The 18,314-nt window shown below is 48.8% G+C and overlaps 1 protein-coding gene across 10 annotated transcripts in view; it reads left to right on the forward strand.

The window, feature by feature from the left end:
* The first annotated feature begins 11,182 nt into the window (after positions 1-11,182).
* Positions 11,183-18,314, forward strand: part of Fam193b (family with sequence similarity 193 member B) — a 36,072-nt gene continuing 28,940 nt past the window's right edge. For 4 of the 10 annotated variants that reach the window (XM_070036456.1, XM_070036457.1, XM_070036460.1 and 1 more), the window contains exon 1: positions 11,183-11,500. In XM_070036456.1, the coding sequence (XP_069892557.1) occupies positions 11,291-11,500 (210 nt within the window). In that variant the 5' untranslated portion in view covers positions 11,183-11,290. Of the gene's footprint in view, positions 11,501-12,387; positions 12,652-18,314 lie in introns of those variants that run through there. The other 6 variants (XM_070036463.1, XM_070036464.1, XM_070036458.1 and 3 more) reach the window with 3 other exon arrangements.

Below are 18,314 nucleotides of genomic sequence, written 5' to 3' on the forward strand. Positions count from 1 at the left end.
TCTCCCTGGCACCAAATTGGGGGCCATCGAAATGGGAAGTGTCTTTCCTTTGTTAAGCTAGCCGGCCGCTTGAGGGTGGGTTGCCAGATAGGGAAACTGAGGCAGATCGTTTCAGGTGGCAGAAGGAATCTGGACGTGTCTCCGAGGAGCATCTCCCATTGATGGTATAGCCGGGTTTCCCTGTGGCGGGACCTGTGTGGCTGAGGCCGGGGCCTTGTCACCGAGCCACACCTACTGCTAGGTTGTTTGTCTCTGTTTTGGCTGTTTTGCAGATAAGAGTCTAGCTCCTTTCTGGGACACCCGGTGGTCCTGTTTTTCTGCTTCCCAGTGTAGCCGGGGTGACACCACACCCAGGTGGCTTGGCTGCGATGGAGTCTAGTGGATTTTTTTTTTTTTTCTGCCCAGGCTGGCCTCAAAACAAGATCCTCCCAAGCTCAGTCTCCTAAGTAGCTAGGATAACATGTGAACCACCAACAACTGGGCAGCAGGCAGTTAAAAAAAAAAAAAAACTCAACCTTTTAATAATTGTGTGGCACAGATTCAAAAAGCCATGGCTTTCCTTTACCATTTAATGATTCCCAAGCCCCCCTTTGCCCCCCCTCCCATGCTCTTGCAAATCCATTTTCTCCCTGGCATGCAGGGCTACCTCCCACACAGACATCAGCATGCACTCTGCTCCAGCCCTAGTGCTTTGTTTCTGACCGAGGTCCAGTACCCCAATGGCTACATCCCAAACAATTTTGGAGCTTTGACAGGTGGTCACCTCGAGATTTGGAGATTTGGAGAACTCAGCGTTTGCATGGAATCAGCAGGAGTCTGGGTCTGCCTCTCTTCTCCTTCCTGGATTTAAGTAATTTAATTAAATCCTTCCTGGATTTAATTCAAATTGCAAGGCGCTTGGGTTTTGCCTAAGTTAGTGCTTTATGGTTATGACCATAAAGGAAGGAGACTTAGGGCTGGGAATGTGGCTTAGTGGTAGAGTGCTTGCCTAACATGAATGAAGCCCTGAGTTCAATTCCTCAGTACCACATAAACAGAAAAAGCCAGAAGTGGTGCTGTGGCTCAATTGGTAGAGTGCTAGCATTGAGGAGAGAAAGGCTCAAGGACAGAGCCCAGGCCCTGAGTTCAAGGCCCAGGACTGGCAAAAAGAAAGAAGGAAAGAAAGAAAGAAAGAAAGAAAGAAAGAAAGAAAGAAAGAAAGAAAGAAAGAAAGAAAGAAAGAAAGGGAGAGAAATGAGACTTAGGGGTTGGAGGTGTGGCTCAGTTGGTAGAGCACTAACTAATGAGTGAAAGCAGTAGGTACTGAGTTCGAGTCCTGTCTTGGAGCTAAAAAAAAAGAAAGAAAAGAAAAAAGGAGAGGGAGGAGGCTCTCTCCTCCTCCTCCTCCTCCTCCTCCTCCTCCTCCTCCTCCTCCTCTTCTTCTTCTTCTTCTTCTTCTTCTTCTCCTTCTCCTTCTTCTTCTTCTTCATTTTTGGACTTCTTTGTTTTCATTTGGTCCTAAGGTGGGAAATTTAATAGAAATTTCTTATGTTGTCCTTCAACAGAAGAACGCTACCTCATTTGTGTGTGTGTGTGTTTCTGGGGCTTGAACTAAGGGCCTGGGCACTGCCTTTGAGCTTTTCTGCTCAAAGCTAGCATACTTCCACTTGAGCTACAGCACCACTTCTGGCTTTTGTGGTGTTGAATTAGACTAAGTCTCATAGATTCTCCTGCCAGGCTGGCTTCAGACTCCTGAGTAGCTAGGATTATAGGCATGAGTCATAGGAACCCATCTGCCTAGGTTTTGTTGTTGTTGTTGGTTGTGTGGCCTGAACTATGGATCTGGGCGCTACCCCTCAGCTCTTCAGCCTAGCATACACAAAGCCCCGGGTTCAATTTTTCAGTACCGCATAAAGAGAAAAAGCCAGAAGTGGTGCTGTGACTCAAGTGGTAGAGTGCTCGCCTTGAGCAAAAGAAGCTCAGGGACAGTGCCCAGGCCCTGAGTTCAAGCCCCAGGACTAAGGAAAGAAAGAAGGAAGGAAGGAAAGAAGGGAGGGAGGGAGGAAAGGAGGCAAGGAGGGAGGGAGGGAGAGAGAGAGACCCGGGGGAGGCAGACATTGGTGGCTCAGGGCTATCATCCTAGCTACTCAGAAGTTTGAGACTTCAGGATTGAGTCTGAAGCCAGCTCAGACTTGAGATTCTTTTTTTTTTTTTTTTTTTTTTGTCAGTTGTGGGTCTTGAACTTAGGTCCTGGGTGCTGTCTCAGAGCTATTCACCTCAAGTCTAGTGCTTTACCACTTGAGCCACAATGCCACTTCTGGTTTTGAGGTGGTTGATTGTAAATAAGAGACTCACGGACTTTCCTGCTCAGACTGGCTTTGAACCGCAATCCTCAGATTTTAGCCTCCTGAGTAGCTGGGATTACAGGCGTGAGCCACCAGCAGTGCCTGACTAGACCTGAGATTCTTTTTTTTTTTTTTTGGTCAGTCATGGGGCTTGAACTCTGGGCCTTGGCGCTGTCCCTAACCTCTTCAGCTCAAGGCTAATGTTCTACCACTTGAGCCACTTCAGGCTTTTTCTGCTTAAGTGGTGCTGAGGAATTGAACCCAGGGCCTCATGCATGCAAGGCAAGCACTCTACCACTGAGCCACAGACTCAGCCCGACCTGAGATTCTTTTATTTATTTATTTTTTTTGTTGGTCTTGGGGCTTGAACTCTGGGCCTGGGAGCTGTCCCTGTGCTCTTCAGCTCAAGGCGAGCACCCTACCGCTTGAGCCACAGCACCACTTCCAGTTTTCTAGTGGTTTATTGGAGATAAGAGTCTCACGGACTGGGCTGGGAAGGTGACTCAGTGGTAGAGTGCTTGTCTTACATGAATGAGGCCCTGGGTTCGATTCCTCAGCACCACATAAGCAGAAAAAGCCAGAAGTGGCACTGTGGCTCAAGTGGTAGAGCGCTAACCATGAGCTGAAGAGCTGAGGGACAGCGCCCAGGCCCAGAGTTCAGGCCCCACGACTGGCCAAAAAAAAAAAAAAGTCTCACGGACTTTCCTTCCCCGGGCTGGCTTTGAACAGCGATCCTCAGATCTCAGCCTCCTGAGTAGCTAGGATTACGGGCATGAGCCACTGCCCAACCTGAGATTCTTATTTCCAGAAAACTACTATAAAGCAATGCTGGAAGTAGAGTTGTGGCTCAGGCCCAGGATTGGCAAGAAAAAAGCAAAAGAAAGAAAGAAACAATGCAGAGATAGCAGAGATACTGCAGCGATCTAGGGTTCCCATTGCCTGGTATTTCCCAATGATAAGATGCTCACATTGATACAATATAGACAGAGCCTGTGTCCATCCATCATGTGTTTCTTATGTTGTTCTTTTGTAGCCACGCCCACTTTTCCATGCCCCCACCCCCTTAACTCCCAGCAGTCTTCAGTATTCTCCCTCCCTAGTGTTCTTTCTGCAATGTTACAAAAATGGAAATGCTATAATATGTAACCTTAGGGGTTAGCTGCCCACCTCCCATCCAGCAGAGTTTCAGAGTCTAGCTGTTGCTTGCATCAATGTGTGTGTGTGTGTGTGTGTGTGTGTGTGTGTTTGGTTCTGGGGCTTGAGCTCATGGTCTGGGCACTGTTTTGAGTTTTTTGTTTTTCGTTTGTGTCCAAAGTTAGCATACCACTTGAGCCACAGCTCCACTTCTAGCTTTTCTTTTCTTTTCTTTTCTTTTGTTGGTCATGGGGCTTGAACTCTGGGCTTGGGCGCTGTCCCTCAGCTCTTCAGTTCAAGGCTTTCTACCGCTTGAGCCACAGTGCCACTTCCGGTTTTCTAGTGGTTTATTGGAGGTAAGACTCTCAGGGCAGGCTTTGAACCATGATCCTCAGATCTCAGCCTCCTGAGTAGCTATGATTACAGGTGTGAGCCACCAGCACCCAGCAACTTCTAGCTTTTTTGGTAGTTACTCGGAGATAAACGTCTCCTGGACTTTCCTGCCCAGGCTGGCTTCAAACCATGATCCTCAGAATTCAGTCTCCTGAATAGCTAGGATGACAGGAATGAAGAATGAACTACCAGCCCCTTACCATGCTAATAGGTTTTTTGTTTTTTGTTTTTTTTGCCAGTCCTGGGGCTTGAACTCAAGGCCTGAGCTTCTTTTGTTGTATCACTTGAGCAATAGTGCCACTTGCAGCCTTTTTGTTTTATGTGGCCTTGAGGAATCAAACCCAGGGCTTTCCGCATGATAGGCAAGCACTCTACTACTAAGCAACACTCCCAGCCCCAATTCCTCTTTTTAAAATGGTCCTATTAACTTTATACAAAGTGCATAGAAGTGTAATTTTGTAACAGCAACTAGAGTAGGGTATGAGGACAGAGCTATTAAAGGAGCAGGTTTTTGTTGTTATTGGAGGTATAAAGTGTTACAATTTCTAATACAGAGTGATAACTTTAGAATGTTAAATGTAATCCTCATGGTAACCACAAAGGAAATCCATGATGAATACACACAAAGGAAATGAAGAAGAAATGTAAAGATTTTACCATAATAAAAAAAAAATCAACTAAACCTGGTGGCTGATACCTAAGGTCCTAGCTACTCAGGAAGCTGACACTTGAGAATGGATGTTTAAAACCAGCCTTAGCACAGAACTCCTTGAGATTCTATCTCTAGCCAAGCAGCGCACAGACACAGACACAGACAGACACAGACACACACACAGACACAGACACACACACACACACACACACACACAGAGCTGGCAAGACACAAATTCAACACACAAAAATCACTTCTTGGGCTGGGAAGGTGGCTCAGTGGTAGAGCACTTGCCTTGCATGCTCGAGGCCCTGGGTTCGATTCCTCAGCACCACATAATCAAAAAATTAAAAGCTGGAAGTGGCGCTGTAGCTCAAATGGTAGAGCGCTAGCCTTGAGCTGAATGAAGAGCTGAGGGACAGCGCCCAGGCCCAGAGTTCAGGCCCCATGACCGGACCCCCCAAAAAAAAACCAAAACTTGAGAGCAACAAGTGCTTTTTCTGGAGATAAGAACTTCATATTGGGGCTGGAAAGGTGGCTCAGTGGTAGAGTGCTTGCCTTGCATGCCTGAGGCCCTGGGTTCGATTCCTCAGCACCACATAAGCAAAAAGAAAAAAGCCGGAAGTGGTGCTGTGGCTCAAGTGGTAGAGTTCTAGCCTTGAGCTGAAGAGCTGAGGGACATCACCCAGGCCCAGAATTCAGGACCCACGACCCAACCCCCCCCCAAAAAAAAAAACCCTCATATTTTCTTGTCTGGTCTGGCTTTGAACTTCTTTGATCCTCAGATCTCAGCCTCCTGAATAGCTCAGTTTATAGGCATGAGCTATCAGCACCTGGTCAGTTGTCTTTTTTGTTGTTGTTGATCCTGGGGCTTGAACTCTGGGCCTGGGCGCTGTCCCTCAGCTCTTCAGCTCAATGTGAGCACTCTACCACTTGAGCCACAGACCACTTCCTGTTTTCTAGTGGTTTATTGGAGATAAGACTCTCAAGGACTTTCCTGCCTGGGCTAGATTTGAACCATGATCCTCAGATCTCAGCCTCCTGAGTACCTGAGTACCTAGGATTACAGGCATAAGCCCCAGTGCCTAGCTTTTTTTTTTTTTAACACTAACAATAAAAAATCTGAAAAACTGGGGCTGGGAAGGTGGCTCAGTGGTAGAGTGCTTGCCTTGCATGCCTGAGGCCCTGGGTTCGATTCCTCAGCACCACATAAGCAAAAAGAAAAAAGCTGGAAGTGGCACTGTGGCTCAAGTGGTAGAGCGCTAGCCTTGAGCTGAAGAGCTGAGGGACAGTGCCCAGGCCCAGAGTTCAAGCCCCATGACCGGACCCCCCAAAAAAATCTAAAAAATAATTACATAAACATTATGAAATGATAGCCTCTCTGTACAACATCTTAATAACAAAAAACAAAATTATATTTGATAAAAAGTAATTTCACATGAGGGACAATGCCCAGGCCCAGAGTTCAGGCCCCAAGACCCACTCCCCACCAAAAAAAATGTTTGAGCTGAATAGCTGAGGGACAGCACCCAGGCCCAGAGTTCAAGCCCCACTAACAACCAAAAAAAAAAAGTAATTTCACAAAGCTGGGTGCTGGTGGCTCATGCCTGTCATCCTAGCTACTCAGGAGGCTGAGATCTGAGGATCACAGTTCAAAACCAACCCACACAGGAAAGTCTGTAAGACTTTTATCTCCAATGAACCACCAGAAAACCAGAAGTGGTGCTGTGGCTCAAGTGATAGAGCACTCGCCTTGAGCTGAATAACTGAGGGACGGCGTCCAGGCCCAGAGTTCAAGCCCCATGACCGACCCCCCACTCCCCCAAAAAATGGTAGAGCTCTAACTTTGAGGAAAAAAGATCTCAGGGACAGCACCCAGGCCCCAAGTTCAAGCCACATGACCAACAAAAAGTAAATTAATTAAATAAAATATATACATACAAGTGCAAACATTTATATTTCTATGAATTGTCAAATGCGGGCTACACTTGTGCAACCCACACCAGATGTCATAGGTTGTTTAATCAAGTCATTCCCTCAACATTTATTTTTAGCTGGAATGTAAGCTATATGAAACCCAGTTGATTCTTGTCACCTTTGGCCTAATTAGAATATCCCTTTCCTGTACGGTTGCTGGTGATACAGTTTGCTTATTCCTCATCCCTGTGGGCCAAACCACAACATATCCCACGATAAAAGCTGCCAGTCAGGTCTCTCATAGCCTGCAGCTGTCTTGGTAGGAATAAACAGAACATAGGTCAGATAAGAGCCAGGTGAACAACTGCCAGAATAAACAAGTTCCTGAGAAGGACAACTGGTCAGGGCCTGGACACTTGGCGTACAGTCTTGTGCCAGGGTATGGCAGCATCCCATGAAAGACACACTGTACATGCCTCTCCTGACTTCCTTCAGGGCAAGGCTAGAATTACTGTCACTCTGCAGAGGGCCACCTCCATACAAAATGAGAGGAAGGCCTGACACCACATCAAAAGAGTGTGGTAAGAGCTGGGTGCCGGTGGCTCATGCCTGTCATCCTAGTTACTCAAGAGGCTGAGATCAGAGGATTGTGTTTTGAAGCCAATCTGAGAAGACAAAACCACGAGAGTTTTATGGCCAATTAATCAACCAAAAAGGTAGAAGTAGAGCTGTGGTTCAAGTGATAGACTGCCAACCTTGAGTGATAAAACCAAGGGAAAGCCAGGTGCTGTCATCCTAGCTATTCAGGAGACTGAGATCTGAGTGAGGATCATGGTTCGAAGCCAGCCTGGGCAGGAAAGTTTGTGAGACTCTTATCTCCAATGAACCACCAAAAAACCAGAAGTGGTGCTGTGGCTCAAATGGTAGAGCGCTAGCCTTTGATTGTTTTTTGTTTTTGGGTCAGGTCGTGGGGCTTGAACTCTGGGCCTGGGCGCTGTCCCTCAGCTCTTCAGCTCAAGGCTAGCACTCTACCACTTGAGCCACAGCACCACTTCCGGCTTTTTTCTTTTTGCTTATGTGGTGCTGAGGAATCGAACCCAGGGCCTCAGGCATGCAAGGCAAGCACTCTACCACTGAGCCACCTTCCCAGCCCCGAGTGCTAGCCTTTGGGTTGAAGAGCTGAGGGAGCAAAAAACAATTAACAGCAACCAGGCCCTGAGTTTATGTGCCAGTACTGGCACCCCTCCAAAGAAAAATATTAATGGGACCTAGGCAGGTGGCTAAGAGGCAGACCAAAGGAGAATTTTCCAGAACAGCCACAGCATTTAGTGCAAGGCCTGCCAGAGTCTTGGATGAACCACAGATGAGGAAATATCAAATGTCACAAGTGGTAGCTCCCTTCAGTGGTCTTGGTTATAACCAATGTGGAATGAGATCATTGTCAACTGGGAAAATCCAAGTATGATGAGCTCACTGCTCTTGTGTTTCCAGCTCTGTCATTGCTCAAAAACAGACTGTTCTAGGGTTGGAAATATGTAGCTGAGTGTAGAGTAATGGTCTAGTATGTGTGAAGTCATGAGTTTCACCCCACCACTGGGGTGAGGGGAGATAAAAAAAAAAAAAAGAGGCTGTTCTATCATTAGTACATTTTTTTTTGCTGGTTTTGGGTACTGTGGGCTGTCCCTAAGCTCTTGTTGCTCAAGGCTAGCACTCTACCACTTGAGCTACAGTACCACTTCCAGACTTTTTTTTTTTGTGCTTAATTGGAGATAAGAGTCTCACGGACTTTCCTGCCTGAACTGGCTTTGAACTGCAATCCTCAGATCTCAGTCTCCTGAGTAGCTAGGATGACAGGTGTGAGCCACCAGCACCTGGCTAGTTCAATACTTTTGCAGCTTGAGAATACATATCATTTCTGCCTAATGTCTGAGTTAATGTGCATGGAAATATTTCTGTGAAGTCATGGGTACGCTAGATCCCCTAAGCATTTGCAATTTTTGTCCATTTAGAGGATTCTTGTAGGAATCTAACCACTGGCACATGGAACGTGCACAGCATAGTGAAGTGTGTTAATGTCTGAAATAAGATAAAAACAGAAATTGAAAAGCTGGGGAGCTGGTGGTTTCTGACTATAATTCCAGCTAATCAGGAAGCTGAGATGTGAGGATCTCAGGAGGAAAATCTATGCGACTCTTTTTTTTTTTTTTTTTTGTCAGTCGTGGGTCTTGAACTCTGGGCCTGGCCGCTGTCCCTCAGCTCTTCAGCTCAAGGCTACTGCTCTACCACTTGAAACATGGTGCCACTTCTGGCTTTTTCTATTTATGTGGTGCTGAGGAATTGAACCCAGGGCCTCCTGTATGCAAGGCAAGCACGCTACCACTGAGCCACCTGAGACTCCAATTAACCAGCAAAAACTGGAAGTGGAGCTGTGGCTCAAGTAGTAAAGGGCCAACTTGAATGGAAAAGCTAAATATCTAGACTCTGAGTTCAAGCCCCACTACTAGCCCCCAAAAAGAATGAAAGAAAGGACACTGGTGGCACACACCTAAAATCCTAGCTACTCAGGAGGCTGAAATCTGAGGATCATAGGTCAAAGCCAATGGGCTGGAAAGTCCAATTAACCACCAGAAAAACAGAAGCACTGTGGCTCAAAGTGGTAGAGTACTAGCCTTGAGCAAAGGAGCTCAGGGACAGCAATCAGACTCTGAGTTCAAGCCCTATGACCAACACAAAAAAAGAAAAGAGAAAAAAAGAAAGAAAGAAAGAAAGGAACATCAAAAGAAAGAATGAATGAAAAATTTAGCAGTAACTTTTTGGAACTTAGAGAAAATTGACCCATATGATAAAGATGGTTAGTTTCCTTTGTATGTGTTTCACAGAACTATTGGTTCATAAGGACAAATATATTGAGAACTTCAACAACCACCACCAAGAGTTGTTTACTATAGTTCATGGAACAGTAACTACAATTCAGGACCAAGGACAGCAACTTCCTCTCAACTCATGACGACATAACTTCTGACTTTGGTCTACAATCTAGGGAAGAACTTCCAGGGGACACCCTAATTCTCAAAAATGAATGGAGCTGGGCGCCAGTGGCTCACACCTGTAATCCTAGCTACTCAGGAGGCTGAGATTTGAGGATTGTGGTTTAAAACCAACCTGGGCAGGAAAGTCCATGGGACTTACCTCCAATTTACCAGAAGTGACACTGTAGTCCAAATGGTAGAGTACTTGACTTGAGCTGAAGAGCTCAGGTACAGTGCCCAAGCCCAGAGTTCAAGCCCCATGACTGACAAAAAAATTGAAATCTTGTTTTAACCATTCTCTCTTATTTGTAAAAGTGTGACAGGGTATCGCTATATAGCCCAAACTTGTAGTAGTCCTGCTTCAGCGTCCTGAGTGCTAGTGTTATAGGACACTTCACCACACCTGACCCTGTGCCAGGCCAAAGCTTTTGACTTACTAACACATACATCTGTCATTGTTGTTTTAATAAAAATCATTTCCAGGGCCAGAGATGTGGCTCAAGTGGTAGAGTTGTTGCTTAGTAAGTGTGAAAGTGTGAAGCCCTGAATTGAACCTCTTAAAGCACCAAAAAAAATTCATTTCCAGTGATGGAATTTTTTTTTTTACAATTTTGATGAGTTCATTCTGCTATTTTGCATATATATATGTATAAATATATAATGTACTTTTTTGTTTCCTTTGAGAAAGGGTCTCGCTGGGTGGCCTTTAAGTCTTGGGATCAAGTAATCCTATTTTAGTCTCTTGAGTATCTGGGACTATGGGTATAAGCTACTATATCTGTTTGCCTGTTTTCCAGTACTGAGGCTGAAGTGGAAGGTAAGGCTCAAGTGGTAGAGCAGCCAGTATTGACTGAAACAGCTAAACAAGAGCTTGACTCTTGTAAAATCTTTGTGTGTGTGCGTGTGTGTGCACATGTAATGTGTAGTAGGGCTTGAACTCAGGTGCTGTACCTTTGCTGCTGCTCTACCACTTGGACCCCAGCTCCACTTCCGGCTTTTTGCTGATTAATTGGAGATACGAGTCTCATGTGCTTTTCCCAGGACTTGAACCTTGAGCTCCAGATATCAGCCTCCTGAGTAGCTAGGATGACAGGCATGAGCCATAGGCACCAGCTATTATTATTATTATTATTATTTTAATGTTCCTTTGTGCTCCTCTCAAAATCCTCTCCTGCACATGAACCAGTTTTGGAACCACTATCGTCAGCCGAGCCTCGGATGCCCACTGGGTCTCCCTGGGTTGCATTATGTGTGTGTCAGCCTTGACCACCAGGTAGACTCCGGCACCCAGAACACCCCTTGCCGACCACAGGAGCGCAGGAGCCCTGGCTGGAGGGCGTCGAGCCTCCTTTCCTGGCCCTTCTGCCTCCTCGACATTAGTCCTTTCTCCGTTGCACAAGGAGATCGGGCCCTACCTGCCTGCAGGTGCTACGGGGAGGGCTCGTCAGGGGCTGTGGTCAAAGCACTCTAGCAGCAATGTATCCACTTACCCGATGATCAGGCTATTATTAAGCTCCTAGGCCCGTTGCCACAGCATTGCACACGCTCCGCTGGGAGGTCGCAGCCCCTCCAGACCCAGCAGTATCGGGGGAGGGCGTCTCCCCCACCAACACCCCGGGACACTCAGGGCAACGCCCTCATGAAAAATGGCGCCGACGGCTTCCGAGGCGAGTGCGTCGGCGCCGACTCCGCGTGCCCTTTGACCTGCTGGCAGCGGGCTGAGGGGCGCCGGGCGCCGCCATATTGGCTGTTGTCCTGTGAGGGGAGCGGCGGCGGCGGCGGCGGCGGCGCGGGTGAAGCGGGTGCACCGGGAGGCCGGAGCGGCGCGAACGGGCGGCGGCATGACTCGGAGGCGGAGCAGGCCGAGCGGCGGCGCGGGCCGGCGCGAGAGGGCGCGGACCGCGGGGCTGCAGAAGCCCCAGGCGCCCGAACCCCAGCCGCCGCCGAGCTCGGACGCGGGAGCGGGCGCTGGGCCCCCCGAGGCGCCGACGGAAGCCGATCGCGACGGGCCCCGCGAGGAGGACGAGCCCCAGCCGGCGCCCGGCCCGCAGGTAGGAGCGAGCGAGGCGGCTCGGCCGGCCCGGGGCGCTCTCCCATCCCGGGAGCGGGGCGGGGCCGGGGCGGCCGCCCGAGCCCCCGAGGCCGGGACCGAGGCCTTCTCTCCCCGGCCCGGCCGGCGGGGCGGGCGGAGCCCCCCCCCCTCGGGGGGCGCGCCCTCCACGATGCTGCCCCACCTTCCCCGAGGCCCCCCCAGGCTGGGGCCGAAGCGGATCGCGCTGGCCGCGCACCCGCCGGGGCTGGGCTGTGGTGCTGGAGGGGGGCCACGGCTCGGCTCTCGGCTCTCCGCCTTCTTCGGACCCCATCTGCTCCGCACCCGCACCCCCAGACCAGATCAGGGCGCCGCAGCCTCTAGTTCCCCCCCCCACATCTCCCTTTACCCCCCCCCCGTGCTGCCGTGTCACCGGCGTGTGTGTCCCCTGGGGCAGTTGGGGTGACAACCAGGCAGCTCCCTCGCCCCCCCCAACACACACACACACACACACACACACACACACACACACACACACACACACACACACACACACACACACACACACATGTCCTTCGAAGGGAACTCAGACAAACTTGCCCTATCCCCCCCCTACCCCATCCACCCTCCACTCACAAGGCACCTCCCTTCCCCCCCCTACTCCCCTTTTCTCCTCACCCCCCCCCCCCCCCGTTTGGCAAATCCTGCTGTGAGCCAGCAGTAGGAGAATTCTAGAAAGCTTCCAGCTTGCCACCTGGAAGAAGGTCACTTTTCTTTTGAGCTCAAAAGGAGATCTTAGGAGGTACCCCTCCCTGCCAGTGGTTCTCTGAAAGGCTTGGGGTGGTGGCAGAAGCCACACCGGAGCTCTGGGAGGGTTGTGCTTTTCCCCCTCCCTCCCCCCCCCCCCGGGATTGGGTGGCTCCCCCCCCCCACCCAAGCTTACTCTGACAAAAGAGTTTTGAGTTGGTCTTTTGGCTGAGCCTGCCCAGGAAGGCCGGCCTCTGCAGGAGTCTTGGAGGGTCGGAGGCAGCGCCCGGATGAGGATGAGGCGTGGCGGAAGATGCGTTTGGCTCTGCAGACACTGCAACGGGCAGCAGGGGACTCTGGGAGGCTGGTGCGGCCTGAAGGCATGGCTCTTGACAGCCTTCTAGTAGAATCTCTGGAATTGTGCATGTGAGTGGGGATGCTCTTTGGGGTGTCATTCCCGGAAAGCCTTCCCTGACCTCCCCAAGTTGGGCCCCAGTGACCCCACTGTGCTCACAACCCTCTGTGCTTCTGACCTCAGTAGCTTTCTGACCCCGCTCCCCCCTCTTTCTGTGATGAAATGTCGTGTTGATCTGTCTGCTCCCCTGCACCGGGCTTGAACTGCACAGGGACCCAGACTGTGTCGACTATCCGATCCTCCACACCCAGCCTGGCAGAGCTGAGCTAACTAGGTGAAAGAAAATGAGTCAGCCCAGAACCTGTGCTTATGGTAACCCAGTTTTGGTGCTGGTCTCCGTTGTGTTTCAGATGACAATACTTTTTTTTTTTTTTTTGTCAGACGTGGGGCCTGAACTCCGGGCCTGGGCGCTGTCCCTCAGCTCTTCAGCTCAAGGCGAGCACTCTACCACTTGAGCCACAGAGCCACTTCTGGCTTTTTCTGCTTTTGTGGTGCTGAGGAATCGAACCCAGGTCCTCATGCATGCAAGGCAAGCACTCTACCTACCACTGAGCCACCTTCCCAGCCCATTTTTTTTTTTTTTTAATTAGTGGGCTGACAATAGATCTAGAGGAGATTCTCGAGGCTAACCCTTGTCCCTGGTAGGTCTGGCTCCCTCCTCCCTCCAGGAGCAGCCCCGGTCTCACCTGGGAGCATTATTAATCCAACAGGGAGAGATGAAAGGGGAGAAACAGAACTGTCTGTTCTGTTCTCTCCTTCCCATTCTGCCATACAACACGAGAGTTCCTGCCACACAGATGTGCAAATAAAACTTCCCTAGTGTGTTCAGTGTAATTTTTGAGGACACGTCTTTCCCCAGAGTTAACAGCCTTCATTGCTTCCTCTGCTCTACTGCTTGACCTGCCAGTTCATTTACTCAAACGAGGCACTTGTCATGCCTTACTAGTGCTCCCTCTTCCTCTCTTCTCTCTGTCTCTGTCTCTGTACTGGGTTTGAGCTCAGAGTTTCTGTCTTGCTGCATAGAAGCTCTGCCACTGAAGCATGCCCCTAGTAGACAAGCCTTTTCATCTTCTCACCTTCCCTGTATTTCTCCTCAGTATCTATCAAAAATTATCTATCAAAAATGAATGTAACTCCTTGTCTGCTTTTACATCTAAACTCTGAGAGTGCCAACAGAACCCTGGCAGTCTCCATCATATCATACCCCTGTGCCTGGTGGTTAACATACGTTCCTGAAAACCTGAAGGGTATACAGGTGGTTTCTCTGCTTTTCAGATGAACAAACAGAAATACTTAACTTAATATTTGACCAAGTGATTCCCACCATAGATGTGAAACAAAAAAGTTACTCTTGTAGACTGTGGGAAGTTTGTAATAGCCACAGAACTAAAACACATTGACAAATTTGTTCTGATTGTACCCCTCTTGTTTGCTGGAGTAGAGTCTGGATTTTAGAAACAGGCTTTTGTGCCCTTATAAAAAAGTACCTGGTGACAGAGTAGAGGTTAGTCATCGCTCTGCCAGTAACTAGGCTCTCTTGTTCCCATTGCCAGTCAACCCAGTCTTAACAGACATAGATCAGATAAGAGAGGTGAAACTTTGTGTCATATGTCTACCTAAACCAAAGGAGCTAAATGAGACTTTCAGTCTACCTACTTGTTCTGAGGTCCAACTCCAACATTGTTCTGTTTCTCTTATCTTTTTATCTGAATGTGCACCAGTATTTTAGAAACCAAAATGTTTGCCACAGATCTAGATTTGTGCTTCTTCAAACTCTAAAGATCTGGTGACATCAGGCCCCCATCTCCACAAGGCAATCTGTAAGTCTGAGTAGCAGCTGCTGCCTTTAAGTAGAATGTGCTCCATAATCCCTGAAGTTTTGGTTTTATCCAGGCCCCTTCCATCATTCGCATCCCTTGTATACATTTAAATGTGGGACCCCAAATCTTTCTAGTTCTAGGCCACTAAACCTGCTGTTTCCTAGAACCCCAACTCCCTTTTACTTCAAGAGGAGAAGCACAGATAAAATTTAATAGCAGTAGAAGGAAGCTATGGGAACAGTATTGACTGGCTTGAATTAAACTCCCAGGGCTGCCTCCTGCTCTGTGATGCTGTCTGTCTCTTCCCTCATTTGAACCTCACCAGCAGCCTCCCAAGAGAACGCAAAGCAAGCTGCAGAGCCTCTTGTACATAGTCTTCTGAGGTGACATGAGCTGTGCTGGGCGGCGAGACAAAGCCTGAGAGCTCTCCTTGCTGTCTTTAGGCTTCCTAGCCTGCCTTGCTGGCAGGCCAGGTATGCACTCGGCCCCAGGAGACTGACCAGAATGAGCTCATCCTATCCCTCCCCAGCACTTGTTTCTCTCCTCTCTGCAGCATCCTCTGGGACTGCCCAGTTTAGTTTAAAGGGACTCTAGAGACCTGGTTCTCTCTCTGCTCAGAATAAATCTGTTCCCTTAAGGAACAGGATCAGATGATCAATCTCTATAGTAAGACCATTTGATTATATTTAATTCACTTGAGCAAGCTTCACAATGACCTCTGTGCCAGGCCATTGTTAGGGATGCCCAGAAGGACCAGGTGTTCCCTTCCCTCAAGGATCTCCATCTGAGAGTCCCTGCCTACCCAAGTACCACTTCCTAAGGCACCACTCACATCCAGCAGGAGGAAGTGATTCTGAGGACATGTCTGCCTCCTGTAGTTCTTTGTGAAGCAGTAAAGACTCACTATGTAAAAAGGCCAAGAGCCCTTGAAGATGAAGACTTACACGTTCAAGGTTTAAAATTTTAAATTTCCATATAATGTCCCAGAGGACAGGCTTAATGTCTGGTATCAGTTGGATGAATTAGGTTCCTAATGCTTTTGCCTACTGTGCCTAGAATTTTTGGAAGCAGGGAGTGTTTTAATTAAGTTGTCTCCGGGTTGTGTATTGTGTGTGGTCTTTACGTGCTTCCTACATGTCTATTAAACCAAATGATAATTGAAAAGCTAGTTTTCTATGACTTTGCTCCTACCTGCCACTCTTACTGGGCCAGGTTGGCAGGCATCCATGTATTCATTTAGGCTAGCCACGGCACACGTGCTTTGATACCCAGTCATCTTCACGCCTGGCACTGACTCTGCAGACACTAACTGACCTGTGTTCTGTGCCGGGCCCTGGGCTAGCTGTGAGGGCGGAAAGGAATGAGACATGCTTCTTGGCCACAAGGATTTCATGGTCTAGCAAATGTAGTAATTGCAGTGGTGCTAGGGGAAAGCATAGCACCCTGTCAGAGTGAAGGTTCAAATGCTAAGTTCTTTGGTTTTTAAATTAGCATAGTTAGTTGTACAAGGAGAGTTTCATTGTGACATTTCCCCATGTATACACAGTGTATCCTGAGCAACTTTCCCCTTCTCACTCTCTTCTACCCTCCCTTCTTAAAGCAATCTTGACAGGTTTCATTGTTCTGTCAAATCCTAGCCTTTAGATAGTGTTTCAGCTTCTTGCTTTGTTTTCTCATGTATAAAAATAGCAGTGGGGGGCTGGGAAGGTGGCTCAGTGGTAGAGTGCTTGCCTTGCATGCCTGAGGCCCTGGGTTCGATTCCCCAGCACCACATAAGCAAAAAGAAAAAAGCCGGAAGTTGCGCTGTGGCTCAAGTGGTAAAGTGCTAGCCTTGAGCTGAAGAGCTGAGGGACAGCGCCCAGGCCCAGAGTTCAGGCCTCATTACCGGACCCCCCCAAAAAAAATAGTGGGAGCTGGGCACCAGTGGTTCATGCCTATAATCCTAGCTACTCAGGAGGCTGAGACCTGAGGATCAGGGTTCAAAGCCAGCCTGGGCAGGAAAGTCCTTGAGACTCTTATCTCAAGTAAACCACCAGAAAACAGGAAGTGGCACTGTGGCTCAAGTGGTAAAGCGCTTGCCTTGAGTTGAAGAGCTCAGGGATAGCGCCCAGGCCCAGAGTTCAAGCCCCATGACTGACCGCTCCCTCTTCCCCCCGCCCCCCCCAACAAGTTCTGCCTGTTGAGCACTTAGCCCCAGCAGTGCTGTACTCACTACAGGTGTTTAGTGCTGAGAATGTCAGCATATTGTAATACAGAGAAGACTGGGTCAGAAAAGGCTTCTGGAAGCCTGGTCCTCAAGGTTGAACAGTTCTTCAGAACTGCAAGGGTGAGAGGAAGAAGGCTAAGAAAGGAAGAGCTATACAAAGAGCCAGAAACAAGCTGGACTCAGTTGGAAAGCAGGAGAAATCAGACTGCAAAGTCTATAGCTGGCTCTTGGTCCACCACACGAAGTGGTTTGGGTAGTGAGGAATGAGTGAAACCCTCGAAGCCTGAAAAGGAACATGATGTGCATTGGTAGATCCTCTGGTAGCGTGCAAGGAAGTAGACTCAGTGGGAAAGGCAGCTGTGGTTGCTCAATCTCACAGCTCCCTTTCCCCACCTGACTAATCATCTGATCATCAGTGTTCTGCTGGACCCCATCCCAGACCTACAGAACTAGGGTCTCCAAGTCTGGAGCCGAGGAATCCTGTGTTGTTGGATTACTCCAGGTGACTGAATGTGGCTGGGTCTGGTAACTGCTGAAGAGGCCTAGGGTTTTGCTCCTCCTCGGGAGGTTCTGTTCCTCCCTAAGCAGGAATAGAACCAATTTTTTAAAAAGTGAGGAGAGGTATCTGGGAATATGGTTTAGTGATAGAGCACCGCCTAGCATGTGTGAGGCCTAGGCTTTATCCAACCCTCTTCCTCCCCCAACCAAAAAAAAAAAAAAATGAAGCCTTCCCCCACTTCTCTGGTTGTTGCCTAGTTAATATTCCACCACTAATTTTCTATTGCAAGGGTAAGGGGGTGGGGAGTTTCCCACGCGAGATCATTGGTACAGGATGGCATGCTTATATGCTTCTCTGAGACCAGTTGCCTAGATTGCTACTTTTGTATGGCCCTTGAATATTATAAATATCCAATGGTCCTGCGCAGAACCAAAGTTCCCTATCCCTGTGATGCTTACCTATGCCTAGACTGGAATTCAGTGACTCTTGGGGACCTGGCCCTTGCCCTTGGAAAGTTCACGATATCATAGAGAAGAAAAATTTTAAACACTAGAATGTATGTGATCAGTGATTCTAGGGAAACACAAAAAGCATTTCAGGGCAAGCCCAGTTTCTTCTGTCTGTGGACTTAGGAGAATGTGAACCTCCATTGCAGAACCTCACGAGGAGGAAGAGACAAATCAGCAGGAAAGCAATGTTCAGTATTCTTTCACGGCAGGGTGAGCAAAAGCAGAAAGGGACCAAGGAAGGGCATGTATGTGTCCTGGCAAGGGGCCTGAGTTTGCGCTCCTCATTTCTATACCCATGATGCTACCCTCATCCCTCAATCTTTAGGGGGCTTCCAGCTGAGTAGTGACAGGAAACATACATTTTTTTTTTCTTTTTGGTGGGTCGTGGGGCCTGAACTTGGCCCGGGCGCTGTCCCTCAGCTCTTCAGCTCAAGGCTTGTGCTCTACCACTTGAGCCACAGCACCACTTCCAGCTTTTTCTGCTGAGGAATCGAATCCAGGGCCTCATGCATGCAAAGCAAGCGCTCTACCACTGAGCCATCTTCCCAGCCCTGAAACATACTTTTATTCCATTTCCCCTCCATTCCCAGTTGTCTCCCTTTTGATTCCCCTCTCCTTGTGACAAAAGGAGATCTCTGTT

This window comes from Dipodomys merriami, unplaced genomic scaffold (genome assembly GCF_024711535.1).
Source record: "Dipodomys merriami isolate MVZ:Mamm:240054 unplaced genomic scaffold, mDipMer1.0.p SCAF_271, whole genome shotgun sequence".
NCBI lineage: Eukaryota > Metazoa > Chordata > Mammalia > Rodentia > Heteromyidae > Dipodomys > Dipodomys merriami.